We start from the raw sequence: 27544 nt of genomic DNA on the forward strand, positions 1-27544 counted from the left end.
CACGTTCCCTAGACACGGATGCTGGGTACGTTCATAAATGTGCATACATGTTAAGACCCTATATCAATCACATAAGGTTCAGAACTGTGTACAATTTTATGTCCCTGTCTCACAATTAACTCGCAGACAAATAATTAACACCACAACCATTGCGTCGTGAATTAATCGTTTGGATAATTTGCCGTTGTGACTCAGGGAAAATATTTTTCCTATTTCCGTAAATGTTTCCATTATTCTTATACCTAACACTTAAGTACGTACTTTGTGTACTTTATCTGTAACTAGTTTCTGTGTAAAAACCGCATCCTCATTAAGTTTGTTTTTTTTTTCTTTAAGTACCACAATAGGTACACTACATACCATGGATTGTAAAGTAATAGACCACACTCCACAGATACCTAGTCCTATACCACAAACCATGAGCCAGCATGCCAGCAACAAGTTTTTTCTGGGCAGTAACTGAAGGTCTACCGTGAACCACGTTCGACATGTTGCCTCCCTGTCACACTTACGTACGAATTTACAAGTGCGACAGAGAGGCAACACGTTGAATGTGGTTCGCGGTAGGCCCTCTGGTAAAGTGGTTAACGGAGATATTTCATGAATCCTCATGAACACCAGCTGCCGATCGTTGGTGGGTTAAGGAACCGTAGCTTCCCGACTTATTATTTTACCAAACCAAATTACTTGAAGTAAAAAATAAATAATCCGAAGGATTATGCATTATGGATAGGACGCAAGCGGGGTAGAGGAAAACTCAGACGCAGCTTTTTAGAACAAGTGAAAGAAAAAGTAGGGGTTGTGTCGTAGAAAAAAGTCAAAGAGCTGGCGCAAGATAGGGAAAGCTGGAAGATACTCCACCGACAAGAGAATAACTCTTAAGTTAATGATGAGGATGCATTAGATGGGGGTCAGGTATTTCTACCAATTTATTCGAAAAGTGCTTGTCATACCTAATAGTAGTAGTGTCAAATCTACAACTGGTCAACAACGAAATTCTACCAAATAGCCCAATAAACTAAGTGTTGGTACCAATAATTTATTACCTATTTACTGGGTTTAGCCAACAATAAATAACGAGTTGCATAGTGTTTGAGAAATGTTTTCGACATTTTGGTGAATACAGGAAATCGATAATTCGCTTAAGTTGTTAAAATAACTATCTCCATTTGAGTTGCCGGGTAAGTCAGAGACAGAAATAAATCGTTTTTAAGGGTAAGATATATCTAAGGACTCTTAAGTGACTATTTTTTCTTCACAATACCTTTGAAGACATCTGTCAATTAAATAAAAACTGTATCTATGATGTGACCTCGTAGAGAAGTTAACAAATGAGCCATTTACCCATTAATGAAACAATAAAACTCGCAAATACGGCAATTTTTCTAACTGCGGAAAAAGATAATACCTAATTGGAATGAATTGTGGAAAATCCTGCAACAACATAAAGTTTTTAATAAATTAAAAGTTTAGACCGGATACCACAGGATGAATCTCGGGACAGAGGAAGGCCGAAATGAAGATGGCGGGGCGACCTAGATACATATTGTAAAGCAAGCAAAGTAGCAATTGTGCATTGGACAGGACCAGATGGCGGGAAAGAGGGGAGGCCATTGACCAGCAGTGGGATACCCTTATGGCTAAAAAAAAACGATTAAAGGATTTCCTAATAATATGTATCATGTAGTATGACCGAAAGGTTCAGGGCGTTAGCCGCGTAAACTAATAACGCCGGTTCGAATCCGGCCTCCACCACTGGAGGGCTTTGTCGCTTTTTCTTTAGTCTATGACATCCATTTTAGTTCATAATTCTCAGTTTATATTACGAGTAACCGAATGCCTTGTTTTTGGCAGCTCCGCATCAATGCGTACACATCTTAACCAAACTCCGATGGATGTTTTGCTTTCCTGAAATTATTATTGAAACATCTCGGCTATTGACGCAGTTCTAGAACAATAGACTACCGATGTTTAGCCTGTTCCACGTGGCAGGTTAGCACTAATTGTTGAAAATACATGTTTTGTGAGCCACGTTTGCGTTACATCGCCTATATTATGTAAGAGAGTCAGATGCTTTAGCCTAAAAGGGAATATGAACCTAACTACTGGAAGACCCGATATGTACATACCTAAATGTAACCAATTATTCATTAAATAAATAAATACACTCAGAAATTTTATCTATTCTATTATCTTCTTTATAACGAATGTTTAAATCTTTCTAATAAGTATTGATGTTTTTCACTGTGATATAGTCTCCTTAAAAAGGGATATATTTTATAAAGTAAAATATATATGTAACTAGATAATTAGAGAAATACTAAGCTCAGATTTTCTGTAGCAATAGAAATGTAAAAGAAAAACCATAGTGTATAAAATTTAGGACCGTTATATTCAATTAAGGAAACTGTAGGTCTAACCTTAAGATGTAATCTAAAACGATTAATGACCGTTTGTTTCTTATTATCAATAAAAATAAAACCGGGCAAGTGCGAGTCGGACTCGCGCACGAAGGGTTCCGTACCATAATGCAAAAAAACAGCAAAAAATAAACGGTCACCCATCCAAGTACTGACCCCGCCCGACGTTGCTTAACTTCGGTCAAAAATCACGTTTGTTGTGTGGGAGCTCCACTTAAATCTTTATTTTATTCTGTTTTTAGTATTTTTTGTTATAGCGGCAATAGAAATACATCATCTGTGAAAATTTCAACTGTCTAGCTATCACGGTTCGTGAGATACAGCCTGGTGACAGACGGACGGACGGACGGACGGACAGCGAAGTCTTAGTAATAGGGTCCCGTTTTACCCTTTGGGTACGGAACCCTAAAAATGGCAAGTAAGTATGTATTTCATCTTTGTATCCCCGTTCGAAGGTCGAAAGGCAAAGAAGCAGGGCAGATAAATGCAAAATCTGCTTTAGGAGTAGTTAAAGGATGACTCATGTTAGGCCGGGCCATGCCCGGGCCGGAGCTTCCTATGGAAAGCATCACGTGATCGCCTGTCATGTCATAGAAAAAAAAGTAAGCGCCGGAAGCTCCAGCCCGAACACGGCCCGGTCTAACGTGAGTCATCCTTAAATGACCAACAATCACTATTTCCCATGCATCCCAGACTTTAAGAAAAACCCATGCTATGTAGTTGTAGGTACATATGTATGGCCAGCACTCTAGGTATTAGATACTACCTAAGTACGTACGCATTACGATGAAGTTGTTGTGACCCAAAAATGTTCCCCACGTTGACGTTGTTGTCAAGTTTGGTTTATACAAGACTTACTGACGTCGACGTCACACCAAAACAAACTTTTGTGAGTAAAAAACCGGATGCGATTCACGTGAATAAAAACGCATCACTTTGGCGTCACAGCGTGACTTGGAAACTCTATGACATCATGACTTAGTCTATAGTTTAGTAAACCAGAATTAAAGTGATCTTGACACCTGTGATAGTATGCATAATCAGAGACCAACTTATACTAGTCGAAGTGTAAGAACATAATGAGATCGTGAGTTATGGTCACATTTATGGTCTCGGTAATTGTGAACAATAATTCACAAAGACATAGAGATTGTTCCTAATAACCTGTAGGTGTTGATGCCTATTTAGATTTATTGAGCAGAACAGAATGAATTCTAGTAAAAGCTAAGTAACTAATGAATATGTAGTTCTAGTCTATATAAGTTGTACCTATACTGTATGGTACGAGTATGTCTGTTATAAATCATTCAGCGATGGTTGGTAGTTATAAAGTAGTTCCTAGTTTAGTTACTGTACACAGTGAACACCTACTACTAAAAACTAAATAAATCTTCCACGCTACGCAACATTGCTTTGAGTGATTTCAGATACGAGTAAGAAATAGGTGTATAAGATAAGAATAAGAAGTTATACTTTCATGTAGAAATGTAAGGGGACATAGAAATGCATTAATAATTGAACTAGTCTTCATTTGACAACCAAAATTAATACCAGAGATATATATAACTCCGTATAAGATAAATAAAGTCTAAGAAAAAAACGTGCCTCGGACGGCCAAGGAAAAGTCATTCTCGAATAGATGGCGCCATTACCTTTGGCCTATTCTCGGCTAGATGGCGTTAACGACACCGTTTGGTATTTAACAATTTTAACACATATCAGTGAAAGAACATGGGTCAGTATGGAACAATACAAATTAAGAATCATTTATCCGTAAACATATTTTGATTATTTTATACATTTTCAATTTTATTTTAAGTTTTAATCGTGTGTCGATAGATGGCAGTAAATGTACCGTGACTACAAAAATGACAATGACAGGACCCCTCTATACTATCTATTCTTTTTGTTAATACCTAATTGATATCTTGATAACGTCACAATTAATTTTTTTGTTACTGATACATAAAGGTAAATTGTGCGCTACCTATAGGTAGGTACTTAATCTACATTTATACATGTGTAAGTATTAAAATAGGTCGTTCACGCGGTAGTTCTAGTTACAATTAATCCTATTATTTAATAGCTCTATAGTTACTCAATAGGTCATAGGGCTTCGTCGCGTGACGTAAGTACATAACAAGCAGTGATTTACATGGCAGGTAAACGTCCATAGGTAAAGTCCTATGGCGGAAGGGTATGTGAGAAATACGAGACAAAACGTGCCGCCCCGGTACCGGTAGAAAAATGGTAAGTATAAAATGTGGATGCCGGGATCGAGCGAACTTTAATCACCTGTCATGTCATGCGTCACTTTCGCACTTACATACTTGTTAGAACGTGACAGGCATGATGACAGATGATAAAAAACCATAAAAACCGACCATCTTAGCCCTGCTAATATCAGACAATGATAATCAGCAATAGGTAGGTATGTAAGTATTTTTTTATTACCTACCTAAGTAAATGGATTCCTTTTTAGGTCTGTCCGGCCTGGTATGTCTGTCCGGCAAGAAAATAATACGAAACACAAGGGCTGTCAATATCACTTAGATTTGCAAATAAAATAAAAGTGCACTTCTTAAAATCTGCCTAAACAAAAGTAAGTAGGTAGAAAATAAATAAAGGAATTTCCGCTTATTCTTTCTAGGCAGTGTTCTTGACTTGACGACCCGCTGCCGGAAACTTAATGTAAACTCGTTTTATTGCATCTATTTTCTAAAAGCTTAATTTATAGAAAATACTGATAAAATATGTATCCCGATTCGATTATGATTGTGAGTGAGCGAAATGCACAATATTGAATTGAATATGTTAACTGTAGCGCCATCTCTGTGTAGTTATTAGTAACCATGAACGCAGACGGTCGACATTCTGTTATGAACGTTTCTACATCACTAGCGCCATCTATGTGTGGTTCTTAGAGTGAATTGCCAGTTTGAGTTTAGCGCCACCTAGCGATAAATTGAAGAAGTTCTTGCGTAGCGTAGCGTGGACTGCCATCTAGCGCAATTTTGCAAAACGACGTGCTAGTATGACAAAAGTACCCATCCTAGTTCACATACTTCTCATTTTAGTTACACATTGAGTCGTTAGATGGCGGATAAATAAAAAATGTGATTATCAAAATACATTCAATTAAATAATAGTACGTATGAATTACTATGAAATAAATGAAATAATGAAATAGTTTTTCTTTAAATATTCTCACCTGTGTCGTTGAGGAGTCCATTGATGTCCGTCGTCGACCCATCGGCCGACATTGCTGTAACAAAAAACAAAAAATAATTAATAACATGTTTGTATTTTATATTTCATTAAGTATTTAAGTAAGTGTTAAGGGTGTCGGACAAAGTGAAAGTATGTACTTATTACTTAAATAATTTGATTTAACAAGGAGTATTTTTTTCTATTAAAACAAGCTGTGTACTTATGATTATTTTAGTGATACGGCGCGATTCGGGAAATGAATTATAGATTCACTAGATATGAAATAGTAAAGATATGTGACGTTCCACGGCAAAAGGTACCTCATGGCGGCTGGCGCTTACGCTATTTATTAACGCCGCTCCAATATTCAGCCGGGGCAATGGTACCTTTTGCCCTGGAACGTCACATATCTTTACTATTTCATATCTAGTGCATCTCTTAATTCATTTCCCGAATCGCGCCGATATTGGTTGAGAAGTAAGTACCTACGGTTAATTAAGGTAAGTAAGTAATTAAGTGGTAGATTTTAATGATTTATTGTGTGTTAAAAAAGTAAAATCCATTATTTTATTCTGACATCAATAGGTACAGTCTGTCAGGTAACAGGTCCATATAATATCTAGGTTTTATTACCTCCTAGAAGTGTTTGATATGTTTTATGTATCGTAGAAGAATTATTAAGCCCCAACGTTTATGTAGCTTGTATTCTAAATTGGACTCTATTACGTAACAACAAAGTCTGCATTCAAAGACACGGGAAAACAGATATAAGGACTTTTGAAAAAATATTCCTAAGTTGCGGTTGGCACTAAGGTATTTAAATGACCACTAAGTACTTTGCCTATTTAATGTAAACCACAACTCAACACTTATTTAAACCTACAAGAACAATAATATACGTTAGGTATTTAATTACTTACTTCAAGTCAGGTAAGTATTACATAATATTATAGGCATATATTATTATTTGTTTCTGAGTCCTTGAGGAGTATTCTTGTTATAACGGGTTATGAGTTTGATCTGGATTATAGTCTGTACCTTTAGGTATTTCAATAAAAGTAAACAAACAAAATTTGTACATTTTCGGGTAGTTATAACATATTAGTTAACCAACCATATACAAAAGCGCCTGGATATGTCACTGAACGACCTGATTTTAAACTACATTATTTGATCACGTACCTATTGTTTTCATTTACTCTCAACTGGCTTCAGGAGCCATTTGAGGGTAGATTTTGTTTACTTTTATTTAAATACCTAAAGATACAGACTAAAGTTATGGTCATGATCTGTCAGTGTAAAAAGTGATGTTTCTGCTTGAAGAAACGCTGCTACTTTCCTACTAGTCAAATCAGCTTCTTTTTTAAAACTGTCAAAACGATTTGCTAATCTATATAATACCTTTAAACGAGCTATTCTTGTTTATTTATATATTTCGGGGATCTCGGAAACGGCTCTAACGATTTCGATGAAATTTGCTATATAGGTACTTAAATAGGGGTTTTCCGGGTCAAAAATCGATCTAGCTAGGTCTTATCTCTGGGAAAACGCGCATTTTTGAGTTATTATATGTTTTCCGAGCAAAGCTCGGTCTCCCAAATATTATGGAATTTATATGAAAACGAGTATAGTGACGTCACTGTCAACTCACCTACTTTTTAGGGTTCCGTATTTTATTTCAATCCGATTTATTAGATAGAAATTGTTCTTAAAAATAACTGTTGTCTATGTTTTTCTGATAATTATCTGGTGCTTTATTTCGAGCACGGTGTGAAATAATTTATTTTAAGCAGAGGAAACATCCCTAAATGTACTCGTAATGTCATACCTATGCATATGATGGGGATGCATGGGTCGGAGTTAAACATAGGTATCATAAGTGTTTTATAGTACCTAGAGAGTCTGCAGTTTATTACTAGACTGTGAAAAAACCTGCTCTCCATTGGAAAAAGAGTAAAATGATAACTTCACAGTATTTGTTTACGTTGTTACATAAATGGTAAAATATGATCGCGGAGGCGAGGACAGCCGCCGGAGCGTGACGTCGCGGTCACCGCCGCGGTGTCTGATCGCCGATCACTGATAAACGGGTGATGCTTGACCATATTGTTCTGTGGGTACAACGTTACACCTGGCGTACTGGCTTACATTTTATTGACACATTTGTCCGCAAAATTATTAAGTCTCTGACATTTACATATCCCGCGCCAAACAGCGAGTTCAAATTTTCTAGTCCTGTAGTTATAAGATTTGTTATGTACTTAGATAGTGTAGTTATGTAATTATGACATTGTTTGACAGGGATTGTGTTACAGTGATCGTACCTATCGCATATGCGAGCTAAGTATATCAAACATCCTGTCCCCGAAACCGTGTCAGAACAATTTTGTCAGTTGACAATATGAATATGGATATGAATAATAGTGATTGCATCTTTTTGGGATGAACGTAGAAAAACTATCGTACGTATAGGTACTGTTGTTATCATACTATAGCTTAACCTAACCTAACACAGTGTTTAGCGTTTAAGAGCATATCTTATGTTGTAGGGCTCAATCCAGCCTTAAAGGATTAATTCATCAAGGCCAACGCAGGGCTCATGGTAATACAGTTCTAGGTAGTACATAATACCTACCAAGATTAGTTTTAGTGATGGTAACGCACTTATAAGGCTCAGTTGAGCCTAAACTTACACTGGATGTGCCCGCATCAACCTGTCCCTCAAACGATCGGCCAATGCTCTTCCGTAACCTTTATCAGTCGACAATTTCATCGTGGTTTTCCTCGACGTTTTCCCGTTCGATCAGTTAACAATTGAATCAAGATCAGTGAAACTGTTAATTTGTCTGCCCTTTTTGGCTCTGTTTTTAACCACAATGACAATAAATAACATTCATTTATTTGGAAAATATTGCTCAGTGTGTAATCAACGTCGAAGTAGTAATTGTTTTCTACAAATTCCAGTTTCTTAAGATATTCTTGATTCAGTTCTGTACTCTTCACATTTCCTGGGTTTACAATTTTAAATTATGTCCCAAAATGTATATGACTATTAGACTTTTAATTCGATACTTACGGAGTTTGTTTTAAAAAAGTAAAAATTAGATATTGCAAAGAAATAGATAATTTTTCCGCTTGTTCACAAGCTATTGCTAAACAAATCTACATAAAAACTACATTAAATACATTAAAGCTTAACACTATACACGTTCGTTTAATTAAAATACATACGTGATATTCGCCAAGTAAACACCATTAGGTGTATTTAGACTGTTTAGCCGCGAGTGTTTACTTTATATATTTACATTTTACTTAGTACCTACGGATTATTTTTAATAATGGGGCATCCCACGTTAACTGACAGTTCTGAGAATCCGGTTACGTGAGGGGGGGTTATACCTTTAATATCCATGTGATATTTTTCCTCACTCCTTTTATCATAACTCATACTCATACTCATATTTTATTGATAATATAAATTACAGGTCAGGTAACTACCAGTTAATAGAAATACAACATAGCTGTCCATTAGTAAGTAGATCTTATATTTTAAAAATCGTTGGTTAACAGTCTTTAAAGACTAGTTTTACAAATACATATATATTTTGTAAACTTCCGTATAATTTATCCAAGACCGCAATCGATTCATAATAATCGTAGCCTATTCACTTTCAATATCATCTATTGAATAAACTGTTGCTTTTTTTGCGGAAAGTCCGCAAAAAGTTCCAGATTTGATATTACGTCGAGCGTACAGAAAAACTCTATTACATCAATGTGTATGACGAATACTTCGACGAAAGATATTTGGCTGACACCTTATGCTATTCCTTAATATAGGGTTAATATACCAGTACCATTCTTTTCATCTTTTACAAGGAACCTGGGAATGTAGCCAGCCTTATGGGCACCCTTCCGCAGGGGACAGATCTGGGGGACCTAAGGTAGGTGAGTAAGTTTTATTTATTTATTTTATTAGTTCTAGTTTTAATTTATTTAGTTTATACATAATTTTAATAATAGTTTGTATAAGTTTTGTTATTGAATAAATTAGTTCCTAGGAACCTTAAATAAATAAAGTCTTCAAACTAACAGTTTTCAGACAACATATTTTCCGCATTTGCAAAAAAAACCGTTTGCAATTACAACGTGACATTTTTACAAATTACATAAAATAAGCTGTCTGTTTCCTATAATTTGCTAAAAACATGTTTATTTACCTGTGGTCTTTCGTTTCGACCCTGAACTTGTACCTTTAAACGCAACGTTTTTACGATTGTCTGCCAACATAATACTTGTGCAATGTACCTGACACTATTCATCATCATCATCATCATCATCATCATCATCATCATCATCAGGCTATATTAGTCCACTGCTGGACATAGCCCTCCCCTAAAGAGCGCCAAAGCGCCCTGCCTAAACTATTCATGTGGAAATATTTCAATTACAGGAAATAAAATCGATTGAGGTAATCTAGAAAATTAAGTTGCTACATTTAATTTGAATTAGTGTTATGATTAAAATATATAGCGCGAAATAAGTGCGACGTATTTAATCGCTTTAGCGAATATATTAGGTACCATACATTTTGACTACAAATTTGATGGCTGCGTTACCAGAGAGGTTAGCAAGGATGTGTAGTGAGGGATGTATTTGTTGAGTTGAGAACCAATAGAATCACTTTATTTATTTATGCTCGCTCAGCGCTGCTCTAGAGGACAATATTATATTGGTTCTTAACAAACATATCCCTCGCAACGCATCCTCGCACATCTCTGGTGGAAACGCAGCCATAGGCTGGTCGGCGTGATGAAGGTCGGTTTCTAAGCTTTATTCTATATAATTTTGTAGTATTTTGTATGTTAGGTATAGTTCTAGTTTTTAATTAGTTTAGTAAATTAAAGCATAACCGCCTCGTTGTCGAACGGCGTACGCCTAGGTCACAACGGAAGAAAAGCGCTGGCTTTGCCAGCTACATGCTGAGTTATGACCCTTTTATGGCATTTTGCACTAAATGTTATACATTGTATATTTGTCAACATGTTTTGGTCATCTGTGTTTGTTTGTCATAAATAAATGTATTTCTATTATATTCTATTTAATTTTGAAGTCTATGCCCATTGCGTCCTGAATAAAAAGTTAGTCCGCAAATTATTGCGGTAGAATACGATACAGCAATCACTTGCATAAGATATTTTCCCACTCTTCACGGTCCAGTGAAACAATTTTAGTCATGTGACGTGATTCAGAAGGTTTTTATAAAGCGGTCACAAACATCGGAAGTGTAAACAATGAAGAGGTCAATAATATTTGTATTCCCCGCACGGCGCGCGGCCAAAAACGAGCCAACAATGACATCGGTGGTGGCCGTGAGGTCAGCTCTATTATATGATAAACAACAGTCACGTGTGACAGTGACAGCTGAATAGGAGCTAGGATGGTCAGGAGAGGTACAGTCATTTACAAGAAGCGTAGCGTTTAATCCTTTTCTTGGCAACATATCTTACAAGATACGTGTAGGGGAGGTAAGGGACCATGTAAATACAAGGGGGTGCCCGAGCCTCCCGACTGCCCAATGGTCCCCTACCTCCCCTACACGCTCTAATTGTATTTTTGTAGAGCAATTTTTCTCTTTCAGGCGTTAGTGAGGCTTGAATTCACGACTTTATCAAAAAACGTCACGATTATGATGACACTGGTACACTTTGTCATTAAAAGTCTGTGCAGAGTAAGCTTAGTCCTCTAAGCATGTACGGTCGAAAGTATTAATTTATGTCCCATTTCGTACCTTGTCACAGTGACAATCAATATGGAAGTCGTTAGAGACCTCATACTATTGTCACTGTGACAAGGTACAAAATGGGTCATAAATTAAAACTTTCGACTGTACTACAATCCTTTAATGTGCTGATATTTAAATTCTCATCCCCAACAATAAACTCCCTTATACCTATTTCTGGATTTTAGTATGAGGGCCATTATGTCATTTACATATATTTTTCAAGTAAACAATTTCGTCTAAAAATTTGACGTTTTGCTGGTCTTGTAACGCCCTTAGTTTTTCCAACGTGGTTGTGATAATAAGCCTTTCTTAAACTATCATGTAAACACTTCAGATGACAGGAAAAATGTACATAAATAGGTAATTATAACAATTTCTTTGTTTTATGTGACCTGCTAAACATACCTATTGCAAGGATAATGTAAACAGGCTTTTTCAAGTGTTTTCCTTGAGGTTTAGTTTCCCGTTTACGCCATAGGTTTCCAGTGTCACGCCATACGTAGGCCGCGTCAGAAGGCCTACCACGAACCATGTTCGACGTATTGCCTCTCTGTCGCACTTGTTAATCTGTACGTAAGTGTGACAGGGAGCCAACACGTTGACTGTGGTTCACGGTAGGCCCTCAGAGCTTGATAGCGGCATATCTTTACCTCTCTATTACGAATAATTACGATCTGTAACTATTTGCTCATAGAAATAGCAACTTGACGAGACGGACATGTTTCATTTAGTCTGGCATTAAATAGAAATACTAATTACTTATACTCATAATGATCGAAAGTCGTACAGTAGCTTGAGGGTGCAATATAATAACTCATTTCGCGCCCTCATGGTGATGAGGGCACGTGTGGCTTCCTTTTGGGACGCTCACAGAACGAAATTTTTAAAACTATTTTTAGGGACCCGGACAGTCTATTTTTCCGATATTAGCTGTCTGCAGGTATGTCGAGATGAGAATCGGAAATAACGATGTATGATTTGCTTGTGACATATTTGCAATTTATTTAATATTAAGTATAGTCGAACGAGCGAGCGAAGCGAACCAAGTTCTTACATTCAACTTTGAACACGCGGCTGGCTAAGATAGTTTGATACTCAATGACTGTCGTAAATAGCTATTAGGGTTCATGTATGTGTTTAATTAGTCTCTACGTTTAGGTTACTATTTTTACTTTTGTATATCATGTTTTACTTTGTGCTCGTATATTATGTCAAATGAATTGCGTGGAATGTTTTATATCTAGTTATAAGTCTAGAAATTCATGCTCTTTTCATACGTGCTTAATATTGTACCTATTTATAAGTCTAGGATTCGTGCTCCTTTCATACGTGCTTATAATTAACGAGATTGGCAAAAATATACATCACTGACTCTGCATGATACACCCACTAGTTGAAGAAGGTACCAAACGGCCTTGTGTTTTACTATATAAGGCAGAGCCGTTTCGTGGCTTATTCAGAGATATCAGAGACATCAAGAGAGCTTCACTCATACCAGCCTGAACACTCTCCAAGTGAATAAATCAAATATATGTGTTTTCATTTCACACAACACATATACCGGTAAATGGAGGTATAGCGGACTTCGAGACAGCACAACGGCCAGCGCGCTCCAGCGGCGGATTTCTACGCTTCTCCCAACGAACCCCCACATCACGAAAAGCTACAGTCTACACTCCACAGTTTGGTCCTTTTGAAGCCGGATGAAGATAGAAAAACGTACGCGCTGAGTTTCAAGCGACATAGCTTAACTCAGACATCAAGATAGAAAAACGTACGCGCTGAGTTTCAAGCGACATTGCTTAACTCAGACAGCAAGAAAGAAACAAGTACGCGCTGAGTTTTAAGCGAACGTTGCTTGACTCAGACGGCAAGAAAGAATAAAGGACGCGCTGAGCCTAGAAGTTCGCTTCGGTTTAGACCCAAACCCTATACCTTTTCCGTAACCCATTTACCGGCTTGCCGGACGGACCGTGCAGCGTCGTAGAATCATCTCCGCTCACGTGTCCTGGCAACTTTCGTTGCATGTGTCACATGGTTGATGCCCACACACTGCTTTCGAACGTTCTAGGCATTGCACTTTGCCATTGCGGGAGATTCAGTGCCACGAGGGATCCACGCTTAGGGCACTGACGTTGCGCACGGCAACGGTCAGTCATAGGCATAGGCAGGTCAAGTTAGGGACCCCCGCGTGTGTTAAGTGAAGTGGTTCCAGCCAGAAAGATGTCCGAAAAGGAAGCAAGGAGCCTACGACCACGCACCAAGGGCCCACCTGCGCCCGCACCGAACATGGATACCCCTACCCCCTCGTCTGGTAAGACTACGTCCAACGAGACTCATACGTGGAGCAATGGCACCAGTGGCAACCCGAATGCTACCGGTGGAACCGAGTCGGTACACTCGGAGATGTTAGACGCCACCGTAGTAAATCGTAGTAGGTCGAATACGCTAGTGAATAAAGACACCGATGCGCCGCCGCCGCCGTCGCGGGCGCCGTCTAATCGCGAATTAAAGAATCGCAAATCGGTTAGGGAACGCGACAATGAATTGTCCGTGCTAATGGCCGAGCTCGAGGTTCATAAAGCCCGTCTAGTCGTTGCTAAGACCGAGTCCGACACTGCCAATTTACGGCTGCAGATTGCGCAATTGAAGGCGCAGTCTCGCGGCGGCAGTGACGCGACCGTCGAAGCTTCTAAGAAAGGGTCCGTCACTGCAAATTTGCGGCCGCAGGTTGCGCCACTGAAGGCGCAGTCTGTCGGCAGCAGTGACGCGACCGTCGAAGAACGTACTAGAAGTTGGGTAGAACGACAAGCTAGGTTACAGCACGAGGTCGCGAAAGAAAACGTTAAATTCCCGCCGCCGAAAAAGACCGCGCAGCCGCCGCCGCGTGCCGCCGCCGACCGGGCTAGCAGACCGCCCCCGCGCGTTTTAGAGGTACCGCACGGTACCTACGCGCCAATGTACCATAAACCGCCGGAATTACCTGCATTCGGCGGAGATATCACCGAGTGGATATCATTTAGGGCAGAGTTCGAAGATACGTCGCCCATGTTTAGTGCCGTCAATAACGTCAGTCGGATTAGGCGCGCACTTAAGGGCGAAGCTCGGACGGCCGTAAAATCAATAATGTACACGGTTCAGGATCCGTACGAAATAATGGAAGCGCTGGAACGGCAGTTCGGCGACCCTGAGGAGATTGTTCTTACGGAAATTCATAATATTAAACGCATGCCGCGTTTATCCGAAGACAATTCGAATATAGCCTCATTCGCCGCGCATGTAGCGAATGCCGTCGCCACCATTAGATCCTTGCGTCAAGAGAAATACTTGCACGCGCCTGAGCTCGTGAATAAAATCGTGGATAAATTAAATCTGATAGTGCGCTATGAATGGGCCAAATACTGGCAGTCTAACGTAGAAACACCCGGGTTAGTAGCAATTTCCGAGTTTCTTAACGAAATTAGTACTGCGGCCAAGCGCATAAACCGATATAAGCCGTCCAACAAATCACGGAATGCAGTGAACGCGGTTTCCTCTGCGCGCGAACCCAGAAGATCGAGCCAAGCTCTCTCTAGGTCTCGCGACCCCGCGTTCTACCGTGATGCGTATGATAGATCGCGAAATGAACGAAACGCGGTTTCTTCTGTGCGCGAGCCCAGCAGGTCGAGCCGCGCTCTCGCTGGGCCCCGCGCCCCCGCGTCCATTCGCGACTATAGTTCGGATTCGGAGTCAGATTTCCGCGAGTCATACACACGTGATACGGGAAATAGATCGCGTACTAATAAATCGACCGTAGCTCAAGTAAAGCACCGCGATGGCAATTTAAAGAAAAAGCCAGCGTCAACCGGAGCTAAGCCCAAGCGACAGATAGCGTCTGTCTCTGTCTCGCACGAAGCGTGCGCCATATGTAACAACGGCAAAGAACACGAAGTTAAGGAGTGTTCGAAATTTCTAGCCGCGACCATACCTGAGCGCTGGGACTTGGCAAAGGGAGCTAAATTGTGCTTTAGATGTCTAGGCGCGAATCACCGTAAACTTTTTGGATGTAAATATGTCGCGTGTGGCATGAATCAGTGCGAAGCCGGACATAGTAGACTATTACACGGTTTAAGCGCGGCCAGGTCCGCGAACGGTAATAGTGCGCCGGCAGCACGCAAAACAGTACTCAATGTTAAACTGCCGCAGACGTATCTCAAAATCATGCCAGTAGAGGTGTCGGGACCGTTAGGTACCGTCCAAACCCTCGCGCTACTCGATGAAGGCGCGGCAATGACGTTGATGTTACATGAAACTGCGGATAGAATCGCACCTCGTGTGCGCGGTGAAACATTAGAGATAGAAGGCATAGGCGGTGTAGTACGGGACCCAGATTCGTATGCGTTACGAGTCGCAATACGGGGTTTTTGTAGTCGACATATGGAAATGATGGAGACTTACACGGTTTGCGATATAGGTTTAGGAGCGCAGGGCGTGCCGCGAGACTTGGTAGATAAATGCGATCATTTATCTAAAATCGCGGACGAATTAAGTTACCCCCCCGCAGTACCTACTATCGTGATAGGCCAAGATAACTGGCATCTCATCATTAGTCGGCAAATTATAGACGGTCCGCCTAACCTCCCAGTCGCGAGTTTAACCAGGCTAGGATGGGTTTTGCATGGACCAGACCGTACGCGTCGCGCCGCGGTACAATTTGTTGGGCACGCAAGGCCTAATACCGCGGATGACGAAGCCTTACAATTGATGAAACGACATTTTGACATAGAGTCATTAGGCGTTTCGCAAAAATTACCTCGGGCCGACCCCGACCAACGTGCGCTAGATTTGTTAGAAGCCACCTGCGAAAAGATACCGGGGGAGCAAAGGTATCGCTCGGGCTTACTTTGGCGGTCAGACGACGAGAAACTCCCCGATAACCGAGCGCAAGCACTGAAACGGCTGTACAGTCTAGAACGAAAGCTAGACCGCGATGCGAAACTTAAAGCCGAATATGCAAAGCATATGAACAACTTGCTCGACAAAGGTTACGCGGAGAAAATGAGCTCGCGACCGCCCCCCGAGGCACCCCGGACGTGGTACCTAGCCCACTTCCCAACTTTTCACCCGCAACGCGGGAAAATGCGATTAGTTTGGGACGCGGCCGCAACAGCTTATGGACGCTCGCTCAATAGCGCGCTGTTAGCTGGCCCCGACCTGTTAGAATCACTTTTCGGCGTGTTAGTGCGTTTCCGCGAGGGTAAAATCGCGGTAATAGCCGACGTCAAAGAGATGTTTTTACAGATCGAAATAATTGAGCAGGATCGTGATGCGTTACGTTTCGTTTGGAGGGGAGAGGACCGTACCTCCCAACCGCAAGAATATAGGATGAAGCGGCTTATATTTGGTTCGGCAGCGTCGCCGACAACCGCGCTATACGTCAAAAACGAAAACGCAAAATCGCATAGTAAAGAATTTCCGATCGCAGCGGAAAAAACAATAAAGAATACGTACATGGACGACATGTTGATCGCCCTCGATACGTCTGAAGAGGAAGCGAGACGCGTAGTAAACGAAGTTTACGAGCTGAATATGCGCGCGTCATTCGAGCTTCGCGGGTTCGCATCGAACCATCCTGCGGTAATTGCTGACGTAGTTAATAGCAATCAGGAAACGTCGCTGTTAGGCGCGAACGAGAGCGAACGTACCTTAGGTTTGAAATGGAATCACAAACGTGACACCTTAGGTTTCAACGTAAACTTTCGTAATACGCCCGAAGACGTACTTAACGGTCAGAAATTACCTACAAAACGACAGGTAACAAGTAGCGCGATGTCGATATTTGATCCGATCGGTTACGTAAGCCCCATATCCGTCTTAGGCAAGGCGTTAATGCAGGAAATATGGAGGACAGGAATCGATTGGGACTCGCCTATACCCGTCTCACTCGCACCCGTTTGGCGATCGTTCATTGATAACGTACAACAATTACGAGACTTAGAGATTCCGCGACACGTGCCCGCATTTAATAGGGAGGCATATATGCATGTTTTTTGCGACGCGAGCGAAAAAATATATGCCGCGGCCGTGTATTTAGTTAGCATCAACCCCGAGGGGACTAGAACCTCCGCGTTAGTGGCCGCTAAGGCCCGCGTTTCACCTCTCCGGGTAGTCAGCATTCCGAGGATGGAATTGCAGAGCTGCGTACTAGCTACTAGATTAGCGGAAACCATAGTCAAGGAGTCAGATTACGTAATAAAGGACAAGTATTTTTGGTCTGACTCTAAAACGGCGCTCACGTGGATACGTTCGGACCCACGTAGGTATAAAACGTTCGTAGCACATAGGTTAGCAGAAATCGAGAACACTACCACCCCCGCCAACTGGCGCTGGGTGCCTAGTGCAGCTAACGTGGCTGACGACGCGACTCGTGGAGTACCTGCGCAATTCGGAGTGAACCACCGATGGTTCATAGGGCCCGATTTTATACGTAAATCCAAAGAGCATTGGCCGACCGAAAAAGTGCCTACGCCCGTCGCCGATACGGGCGAGGAACGCGTTAATAAACTCGTATGCTCAGTAGGCGTCGCGGAGAATAGGTTTGAGTACCTGCCGGAGGTGTGTAGGTTCTCAAAGTTCGTGCGATTAGTTCGCGCCACCGCTAGTATTCTGGTTGCCGCCGAGGTTTTCAAAGCCGCATTGTTCGCTAAGAAAACAGATATAGAGATAAATAAGGGGCATTTAGATTTAGCAGAGATATTGCTAATCCGACGGAGTCAACATGCTGCATTTCCGGAGGAAATGAAGCTTCTGGAAACTGGGCGGCCACTCCTGAAGAAATCTCCGCTATACAAAATCGCTGTACAACTTGACAAAAACGGAATCATCGTACTAAATGCTAGAATCGATAAAAACACGCATATGCCTGTTTTACATGCGAAAGAAGATTTCGTCAAGTTATTAGTACAGCATTTTCATGCACTCTACAATCACGGCAACCACGCGACCGTCATCAACGAGTTGAAACAAAGGTACTACATTATCGGGCTGCGCGGTAGCATTCGCTATATAACGCATAAATGCCAATGGTGCAGAACCTATAGGGGAACGCCAATCAAAGTTCCCATAGGTGACTTGCCGCCAGAAAGGCTAAAAGTGAATCAGCCGCCATTTACCGCTGCAGCCGTAGACCTGTTTGGCCCCATGCACATAACGATAGGCCGCCGCCGCGAGAAAAGGTGGGGTGTATTATACACATGCCTCACAACTCGCGCTGTACATCTGGAGCTTGCCGCCTCACTTTCGGCATCCTCCATGATACTGTCGCTACGCCGAATGATAGCGCGACGCGGCACGCCTACGGTTCTCTATTCCGACAACGCCACTAACTTCCACGGCGCGGAAAGAGAACTGGCAGAGGCCAAAAACACGCTGCCCGACAGTCTCAAGCCCTTCTTGACCGAGCGAGCCATAAAATGGAAGAAAATTCCACCCGGCAACCCCTCCGCTGGCGGTGCCTGGGAACGGCTCGTGGGCAGCGTTAAAACCGCATTAAAAGTAGTACTGAAAGAAAGAGCACCCCACGAAGAAGTTCTACATACTTTACTGCTAGAATCAGAGCACATAGTCAATTCCAGACCGTTGACACCAGTGAATCCAGATTTAGACATCGAAGCCCTGACGCCGAATCACTTTCTAATCGGTCGATCAAGTGCCATGTCGCCACTGGGTGTCTTCACAGACGCAATTATGTCGCTCTCTTCGTGGAAAACAGCGCAAACGCTAGCCGACCAATTTTGGAGGCGCTGGCAGCGGGAATACCGACCCAGCCTCCTCCCCAGGCCCGGTGCTCACCAAAACGTGAGAAAACTGCATGAAGGTGACGTAGTCATCATTGCGGATAGCTCCATGCCACGAGGAACGTGGCCCAGAGGCGTAATCGCCCAGCTATTTCCTGGCCCAGATGGTCATGTGAGAGTGGCCATTGTTCGCACACACGCAGGTGACGTCCGCCGCCCAGTTTCTAGACTTATCCCCATTTACTCCGCGCATGAAGACGGTGTTGACACACGTGGGGGAGACTGTCGTAAATAGCTATTAGGGTTCATGTATGTGTTTAATTAGTCTCTACGTTTAGGTTACTATTTTTACTTTTGTATATCATGTTTTACTTTGTGCTCGTATATTATGTCAAATGAATTGCGTGGAATGTTTTATATCTAGTTATAAGTCTAGAAATTCATGCTCTTTTCATACGTGCTTAATATTGTACCTATTTATAAGTCTAGGATTCGTGCTCCTTTCATACGTGCTTATAATTAACGAGATTGGCAAAAATATACATCACTGACTCTGCATGATACACCCACTAGTTGAAGAAGGTACCAAACGGCCTTGTGTTTTACTATATAAGGCAGAGCCGTTTCGTGGCTTATTCAGAGATATCAGAGACATCAAGAGAGCTTCACTCATACCAGCCTGAACACTCTCCAAGTGAATAAATCAAATATATGTGTTTTCATTTCACACAACACATATACCGGTAAATGGAGGTATAGCGGACTTCGAGACAGCACAACGGCCAGCGCGCTCCAGCGGCGGATTTCTACGCTTCTCCCAACGAACCCCCACATCACGAAAAGCTACAGTCTACACTCCACAATGACTAAAGTAAATTTGTTCTAATTTAAATGAAATTGGGTAAACATGTAGTCGAGGGCATTATATTTTAGTGATTAAATTATGAGCAGGCTCGATCAAGAGGTTATTGAGCTAGAAAAGCTTAGAAGGCCAAAAAGCTGTTTGTGAGGGGGCTTCCTATTCTGATCATTTTATTTGCAAGAAAGTATGGTCGAGTTTGGTATCAAATGAAAGTGCTCGGCTTACACTTTTATAATATCGTTTTTAAATTTACCATTTTGAAACTATTAGCTAGATACAAATAAACATAATATAGGTATTTGACATTTGACAGGAAATATTTCGGCTTACCACAGATACAGTTTATTTTAATCTATATGGTGACTTAAATCCTCCTGTGAACGGTGACTCCTTAGAAGTCGGTTTATTTTTCTTAAAAAATATTTTCTTCTATTTTACGTCGCACTATACGAGTAAGTAGGTGCAACAAAATCGCTCTATATAATTTTTGCCTAACCGCGAGTTCTCAGTTCGGGGCGAACTACTAGTTATAGGTATTATTAAGGTAAGTATATAATGTTATATAATGTAATTGTGTCTATAAAATTTTTCATGGGTGATCCTTGCCTGTCAATAAACGTTTTCAATTAAATTTCAATGGCTTACTAATGGCATGAAGATACGCACTTTGATTAGAATAGTGATGACTTGAAGCATGCAGGTAGTAAGTTCAACTACTACCACCATAGAAAACGTATGTAGGTGCGAGTGCACTAATTAATAATTAATAAATAAAATATAGTTTTTGTATGGAAAGATTTTTAGTTCACTGCTGAGTGACGTTGATCAGCCCATCAAGTGTCGTTGGTGCCTTAAGAGTTGAAGCCACGACGGTAATCAAGTATGTACTGTAAGTAGGTATTTACTAAGTTTTATTGTTAGTAACAAACATGAACGGTGTTTATTTTGAGGTATCTCTTCAACAGGTACATGCCAATAAACAGAAAATTAAAATTTAATGACTGAGCCGTATTTTTTTCTGTTTCGTTAACACTTTTTTGCCCGCGAATACATAATTCACAGATTATTTTGTACTCGCGAAGGCTTTCAAATGTCAGCTTCGTTTGTTCTCAATCTGCTTTATGAAGCGAAGATTAACGCTTGCGAAGGTCGCTGACTTCTATTGAATAAATACTTAGGGCGGCAGAGAACGGACAGCTGAAAAATGCGTTTCTTTAAAACTTTCGGCGGTGACCATGTCTTATTATTTCAAACGAGACTTTAGTACAATAACCGGAGAATATCGCCCTTGTGTTGTCTTCAAATACATTCTGAAATATTTTAATTTTATGACATCTTCTGTGATGAACATTGAAGTCTTTTTGAGCGATATAAATGACGGGGAGACCAATTTAAAATTTAAACATACATTTTGATGTCATAATTATGTCATTTTATGATCATTTGCCCGTGCATCTCGCCTGGCAAAATGTACCAGCAATCACGAGCAACATGCACACGCAAGTGATAACTAAAATACGTCATTTAGGTACCTATCTAAATATATGTTCAAATTGGCCACCGTCTACTAAGCTTATCTACCTACTGGTCAGAGTATTTCCACACTCTCTTAGGCATACGCATTTTTGACAACCCTTAAGCCACGAAGCCTGAATACTGAATGACTTCTACTCCTCTTTGCATCAGTTTCCTCATCACTGAGGATCGTAGCCACTTCTAGGGAACAGCTTCTCTTTGACAATCTGCCGCCACCTCTTTCTGTCTGTCACCGATCGTGGAGCGTTACATCAAGAGCCGAGCGAATTTGGTCTGTCCATCTCATTGGGCGCCTGCCGGCACCAACCAAATATTATTCGTAGGTATGTCAAACAATTCTTCATATCATGATAATGATAAATATCGTCGGTACTAAATCCTATTGTCTGAGATTTTCACGGTAAATAAAATAACACGTGTTTCCAAGTTATTTCTGCATCTATTATGATGTTCAGTATCAAGATGTCTTGCAAACATATCATTATCAGGTGGTATTTCTATTGAGTGTGTCACCCAGCGAGTTTATAGCTAAGGAGAACTAGTGTAAGTAGGTCCGGCTATGCATATATAATCCTTAAGGGTTAAACACACAGAAAAGTTAAGTTTTTATTTTGTGTTTGTGCTCACGAATAAAATTATTTCTATTTCTATTTCTAAAAAAGTTTCTTTATAGTTAAATTTTTAGGATTTCATACCGACAATAAGTAACATTACTCAATTACAATACGCCAAACCTAGTTCTATCAAAATATCAAAAAAAAAAATCAAAATAAAATATCAAAGAAAAAAATATTTCCACCCAATTAATATAATCGCTAAAATGATTTTGACCACTTTCATATCATAATTTGTAGCAAATACCTACAATATTCAGTACAAAGCCTGCAACAAACGTCTCTTTTTGGCCCAGTGGTTGACATTGACATTTGTACTTATTATTTTATGTGCAATAAAGTATAAATAAATAAATATTCTAATTGTAATTTACATAAATAAATAAACTTTCCGAATAAAGTGATAGAGAACTACGCTGCGCTACCGAGCGTGAACGATTGGCATCTTGCACGCACCCTGAATCCCCCAAATCACGTTCGACGTGTTGCCTCGCTGTCACACTTAAGTACGAATTTACAGATGCGACAGAGAGGCAACACGTCGAACGTGGTTCGCGGTAGGCCCTCAGGTCACTTTATACTGGTTTACTCAACAACAAACCGTCTCGCAACCAGTCGCTGGCCCAATATTACAGGGTTCTATGTTTCACTTTTATAGAAATGAAATTTGAACATTCTCATAGTGACATTAAGTCGAATTTCAAGTATCTTGAAAATGTAACATAGAACCCTGTAATATAGGGCCAGCGCAGTGACAATTAATATATAGTCACACGGTCAGTATGTGTCTCGCGTGATAGAACCGTGTAAAAACGCTTTAATGATATCCTTGCAGGAAGGAGTAGCAATTTAGAACGGCGAATGATGGGAAAAATTGCTTCATATAAATATGCTAATTCATTGTAACAAAGAATGATTCAGATCGTAGATTGAAGGATGTTGTGGCGTCTGTCAAGCGATAAATTAGTTTACAACAATGGAATATATAGTAAAGGAGCTGTTATTCATAAATTAAACTTCAACAACATACTAACACATAAATAATTAACAACTTATAAAGTAAACGTAACTAAATTATAGTAAGTATGCTAAATTAATAAAAATAGGACCTCCCTCCCTCATTTAGTGCCACTTGCACCATTCACTAACCCGGGGTTAATCGGTTAAATCTGGAGTTACCATGGTTACCAGTACAATTTGACACTGGGTTAACGGTTTAACCGGTTAACCCCGGGTTAGTGGGATGGTGCAAGTGGCCCTTAGTTGATTTAGTAAAAATAGGAGATACTACGTTTATTTCAGTTTTGCTTTAAATCAATGTGTCCAAAAAAGTATGAACCAAAATCGAACAAGCTTGCCACCCATTCTGGACCTACACATAATGTGGGCAACATACTAGGTGCAGACAAAAATTTGGATTTCGAGATTTAGTTCTATAGAATCGTATCGATTCATAGAGCAGAAAGGTTGTCGTGGCAACCAAACGCAGCGCGGGAAGACCCCAGCAAGTTGCACCAACAATTTGGTATAGATCATTAAAAAAACTGGTAGGTAAATGAGGGTGGCATAGGACTGGTAGTTGCTGGGGCCCTAGCAGTAGACCATTGCCTAGGATCAGCTCATCACAATGATAATGCAAGATGGTGAGGGGTCAGCAAAAAATAATAACTATTAATTGTTATTTTTAACATGTTTGGTGACTAAAATTAAATGACTTCTAGATTTATTGAACACGTCATAATTACCCTCGAACTCGACTCGTTCGTGTAGCAATGGAAACACAAGCAATGACACGCGACGGACACCATAAGTGGTTACCGTGAAATGAAGTACCAGGAGGCGCGTTCGACTTGTGTCGATGACAGCTAGTTACATAGCGATAATACGAACATAGAACCATCTTCTTTTATAGCGTATCACAGGTTAATAACGCTAGAAAACGAATGCGACTGTTATATGACCAATGTAAAGGTGTCCACTAGGCCTTATTGGGATTAATTCACTTCTACGCGATGTTTTCCTTCTGCAAAAAGCGACTGTCAGAAATCGAATAATTTTTCGTAGTAGGTACCTATGTTCTTATTTAATTCCCAAAAATATTATTGGTGAGAGCCTGAGTTTGACCCACGGCGATTTGACGAGAAACTCCTCTGTTTCATAATCATAATATAATAATGTAATGATTGATTGTGTCGTTAAAATCGGATTAGACGTTGACGGTAAGCTTCAAGTTATGGCGGTCATGTCATCAGATTCGCTATTTCATGAGCAGTGATAAAATATTGTGGAATAGTGCCTTGTAATTGCGTAACGGAAAACAGGTTCGTTGCAAGACATCCTCTTACGATATTGATAAGAAACTAATTAAGTTAAATGTATAATTCATTTGCTTTAACCAATAGCGTCCTTTTATGAAGGTAGATCAAATATTTGTGGTCGCAATAGTGCCACTAAAATGTGACGTTCAGATGTCAATTTTTTTGATAAAATGAGTGACGGCATGAACGTCATAATCGCGGCAGTAATGCGTCCGCGATGTCACTCATTTTATCAAGGAAATTTCAGGTTCGCATGTCTCTGAAAACTAACGGTGAGAGCATTGTGATGAATATATGAATGGAAATCTTTAATAACAATAATATTCTCCCGCCCATAAAAAATATATGAGACTTGTAGCAGTTCCTTAAAAAAGGACCCGGCTTACGTCGATAAATGTCTAGTCCCATTCGGTTGCTTTTTCCTCGGAATGACAAGTTAAACTAACAAATTGAAGTCAAGTTTTAGTGGAAAAAATCTTTAAAGGGATAAGATCGCCTTTGTACCTACCTACTAATTATTTATATTTTTTCCTATTTTCTTTTTTGTACAATTAAGTGTTACTCTACTACTAGTATTCTGCTAGTGAAGTCTGATGTTCTTTAATACATCGAAAAATCGTCTTTACTTTGACTCGGATAGGGTAAAGGAGGAAACAGTGAGTCGGAAAAAAATAGCCGAGTTCAGTGGCTCACTCAACCTAATTCCAACATGAGAGGTTATTTGTTTGCTTATTCTTGCACCTACTTTCAATAAATAAAAACTTAATGATAATGCAAGTCAGAAAAATACAAGTACGTCATTACATTCTGATGATTCACTAAGTAAATAGAATGTATACATATTTTATTTTATTAATAATTTATATACATATGGACAAACAGGTGATAAACCACTTCTTCACAAATAGGCCAATGCCTCTGTAGATAAGAAAATGACGACAATAAAAATAACATACAGGTTCTAAAAGATACGAGTTTATTAAAGGTGTTATAAGACATACGACGTTTTGGTTTCAGAGTACTGTAATTCCAGTGCAATCGAAGCGCTGTTTATTTTATTTGATATATTCAGATTTATCTTATTGACAGTAAAATACTAACTGGATGTTACAAACATTTGAATTGCATTTTTGGTCATAGAAACAATGTCTTAGACTTATGGCATTTTCCATGTCGGGGTTTCTTGTTAAAATACATTTTGAAATTACCTATCAAGATTTCCTTAAATATATATAAAGAGCATTTCCTCTAGAAAGTCTGACATAGGTATTCGAGCATTGTTGTGTTATTAGTGTACCGCACAAACTTTGTTCGCGGTACACTTATGGGTTCACTTCGGTCTTGCAAATCAGTTAAAAAAAAACTTAATACCTACGTTAAATAGAGTTCTTTTTTTTATTTAATGAAATAATGACATCTTGTTGGAAAAACATAAATCCTCTGTTTCTTTTTCATCCTTCCTTCCTTTCATTCATACTTACATACTGCTTCAACTAAAACCACATGTAAGGTCCTACTATCTATTTAGTTTCTGATCGTCTATTACAAAGACTAAATACCCAACTTGTGTACTTTGAAATTGGTGGATGTAAACCAGGATCTTGCGGTTTAACGTCTATTACAAAGACAAATACTGAAATTGTGTACATTTAAATTGATCGAAGAAAACCAGGATCTTGCGGTTTAACATCTATTACAAAGACAAATACTCAAATTGTGTACATTTAAATTGATAGAAGAAAACCAGGATCTTGCGGTTTAACATTTTTATGTCATATCACCTACTGAGAATTATTCGATATGTCAATATTTTCGACTCGACTGTTGGGCTAATGGAATCTTTAAGGATGTTTGCTATGACGTCATCGTTACTTAAATAAAGAATTTCTCTTAGCATTTTTGGGGATAGTCTATAACAAATTCTATTTTAGTTTTGTTTATTTTAAGCAACAATAGTAAAAGCAAAGAAACTAATAGTGATTGCAAAGAAAAATAAACAAATACCAATTTAATACATAACTATGTCGAAGTAGTCATGAATGTCATGATAGACGTGTATTAAGTACAGGGTATAAAACATGTACATTTACATATACACGACTAGTTTTACTAATATCAGGGCTTTTAGGTCACATAAAAGCAGCTTTTAATAAATTTAGCCTAAAGTGTCATTCGATTCTTGAATTGCAATTTATGTTGTTTCATCGCTATTTCGGGCAAAATAAATAAAGCAAGCAACCAACCAAATTATGCACCAAATTTTAAGCAGAATAAATTTAACGATTTACTTACTTAAAGACGTACCTTTTCTCGATTCTATTTTTTGTCATATTTATGCACACGTTTGTTCATTTTGCATTGAGATGCAATTACCTCTGGTGTTACAAGTGTCCATGCTGGACAAAGGTAGGTAATTGTCTACCATCAGGCAATTCGTCTGCTCGTTCTTTTGCTTCATAATCTTCATATATCCCCCATGCCATAAAAAAATCTACCCAAAAGAAAGCCGAAGAAAATGCGTTATTGGGCTAAGCCTGGCCGGTTTGCCTTGATGCATTCAGCAATCGGAGGAAAATCCTAGTTCCAACTGTGTCTAGGACACGCATCTACGTTTCCACTAGTTCCTCGTACCGTTGCTAAGTCACTAAGTAACACAGTGATTCTATGAGGAAATTGAGATTCTATTCGGTAAGCTCCCGATTTCTTTGATTCGCGTTAATTATTGCCGCTTTTCTCCGAACATTTGGGAAATCAAATTGAGGAAATGCAGGAATGAATGAATCGAACGATTCTTTGAAATAAGTGAATGTCAAAGTGTTTGAAGGTTTAAAAGTTGATTCGCCAATTAGTGATGAATTTCATTTTTTTAAGGCATTTTATTCGCCACCATTTCATAACATATGTTTATGTTACCTTTTAAGTAGCTCGAATATTGCTAAATTTAATGTGCTAAAGTTTTAGTGTTTGCTCACGACGACCTACATGCCAAGTTCCTTTATCGTGTATAAATATATTTTATCTATT

General features: G+C 39.7%; 1 protein-coding gene across 3 annotated transcripts in view; it reads right to left on the bottom strand.

Annotated features, from left to right (window-relative positions):
• The window catches only part of LOC134792409 (uncharacterized), a 729291-nt gene that overhangs the window by 132446 nt on the left and 569301 nt on the right, over window positions 1-27544 (bottom strand). For all 3 annotated transcript variants that reach the window (XM_063763702.1, XM_063763703.1, XM_063763704.1), the window contains one exon: window positions 5632-5685. In XM_063763702.1, coding sequence (XP_063619772.1) covers window positions 5632-5685 — 54 coding nt within the window. The remainder of the gene's footprint in view (window positions 1-5631; window positions 5686-27544) is intronic.

The sequence above is a fragment of the Cydia splendana genome, chromosome 7, assembly GCF_910591565.1.
Source record: "Cydia splendana chromosome 7, ilCydSple1.2, whole genome shotgun sequence".
NCBI classification, from domain to species: Eukaryota; Metazoa; Arthropoda; class Insecta; order Lepidoptera; family Tortricidae; genus Cydia; species Cydia splendana.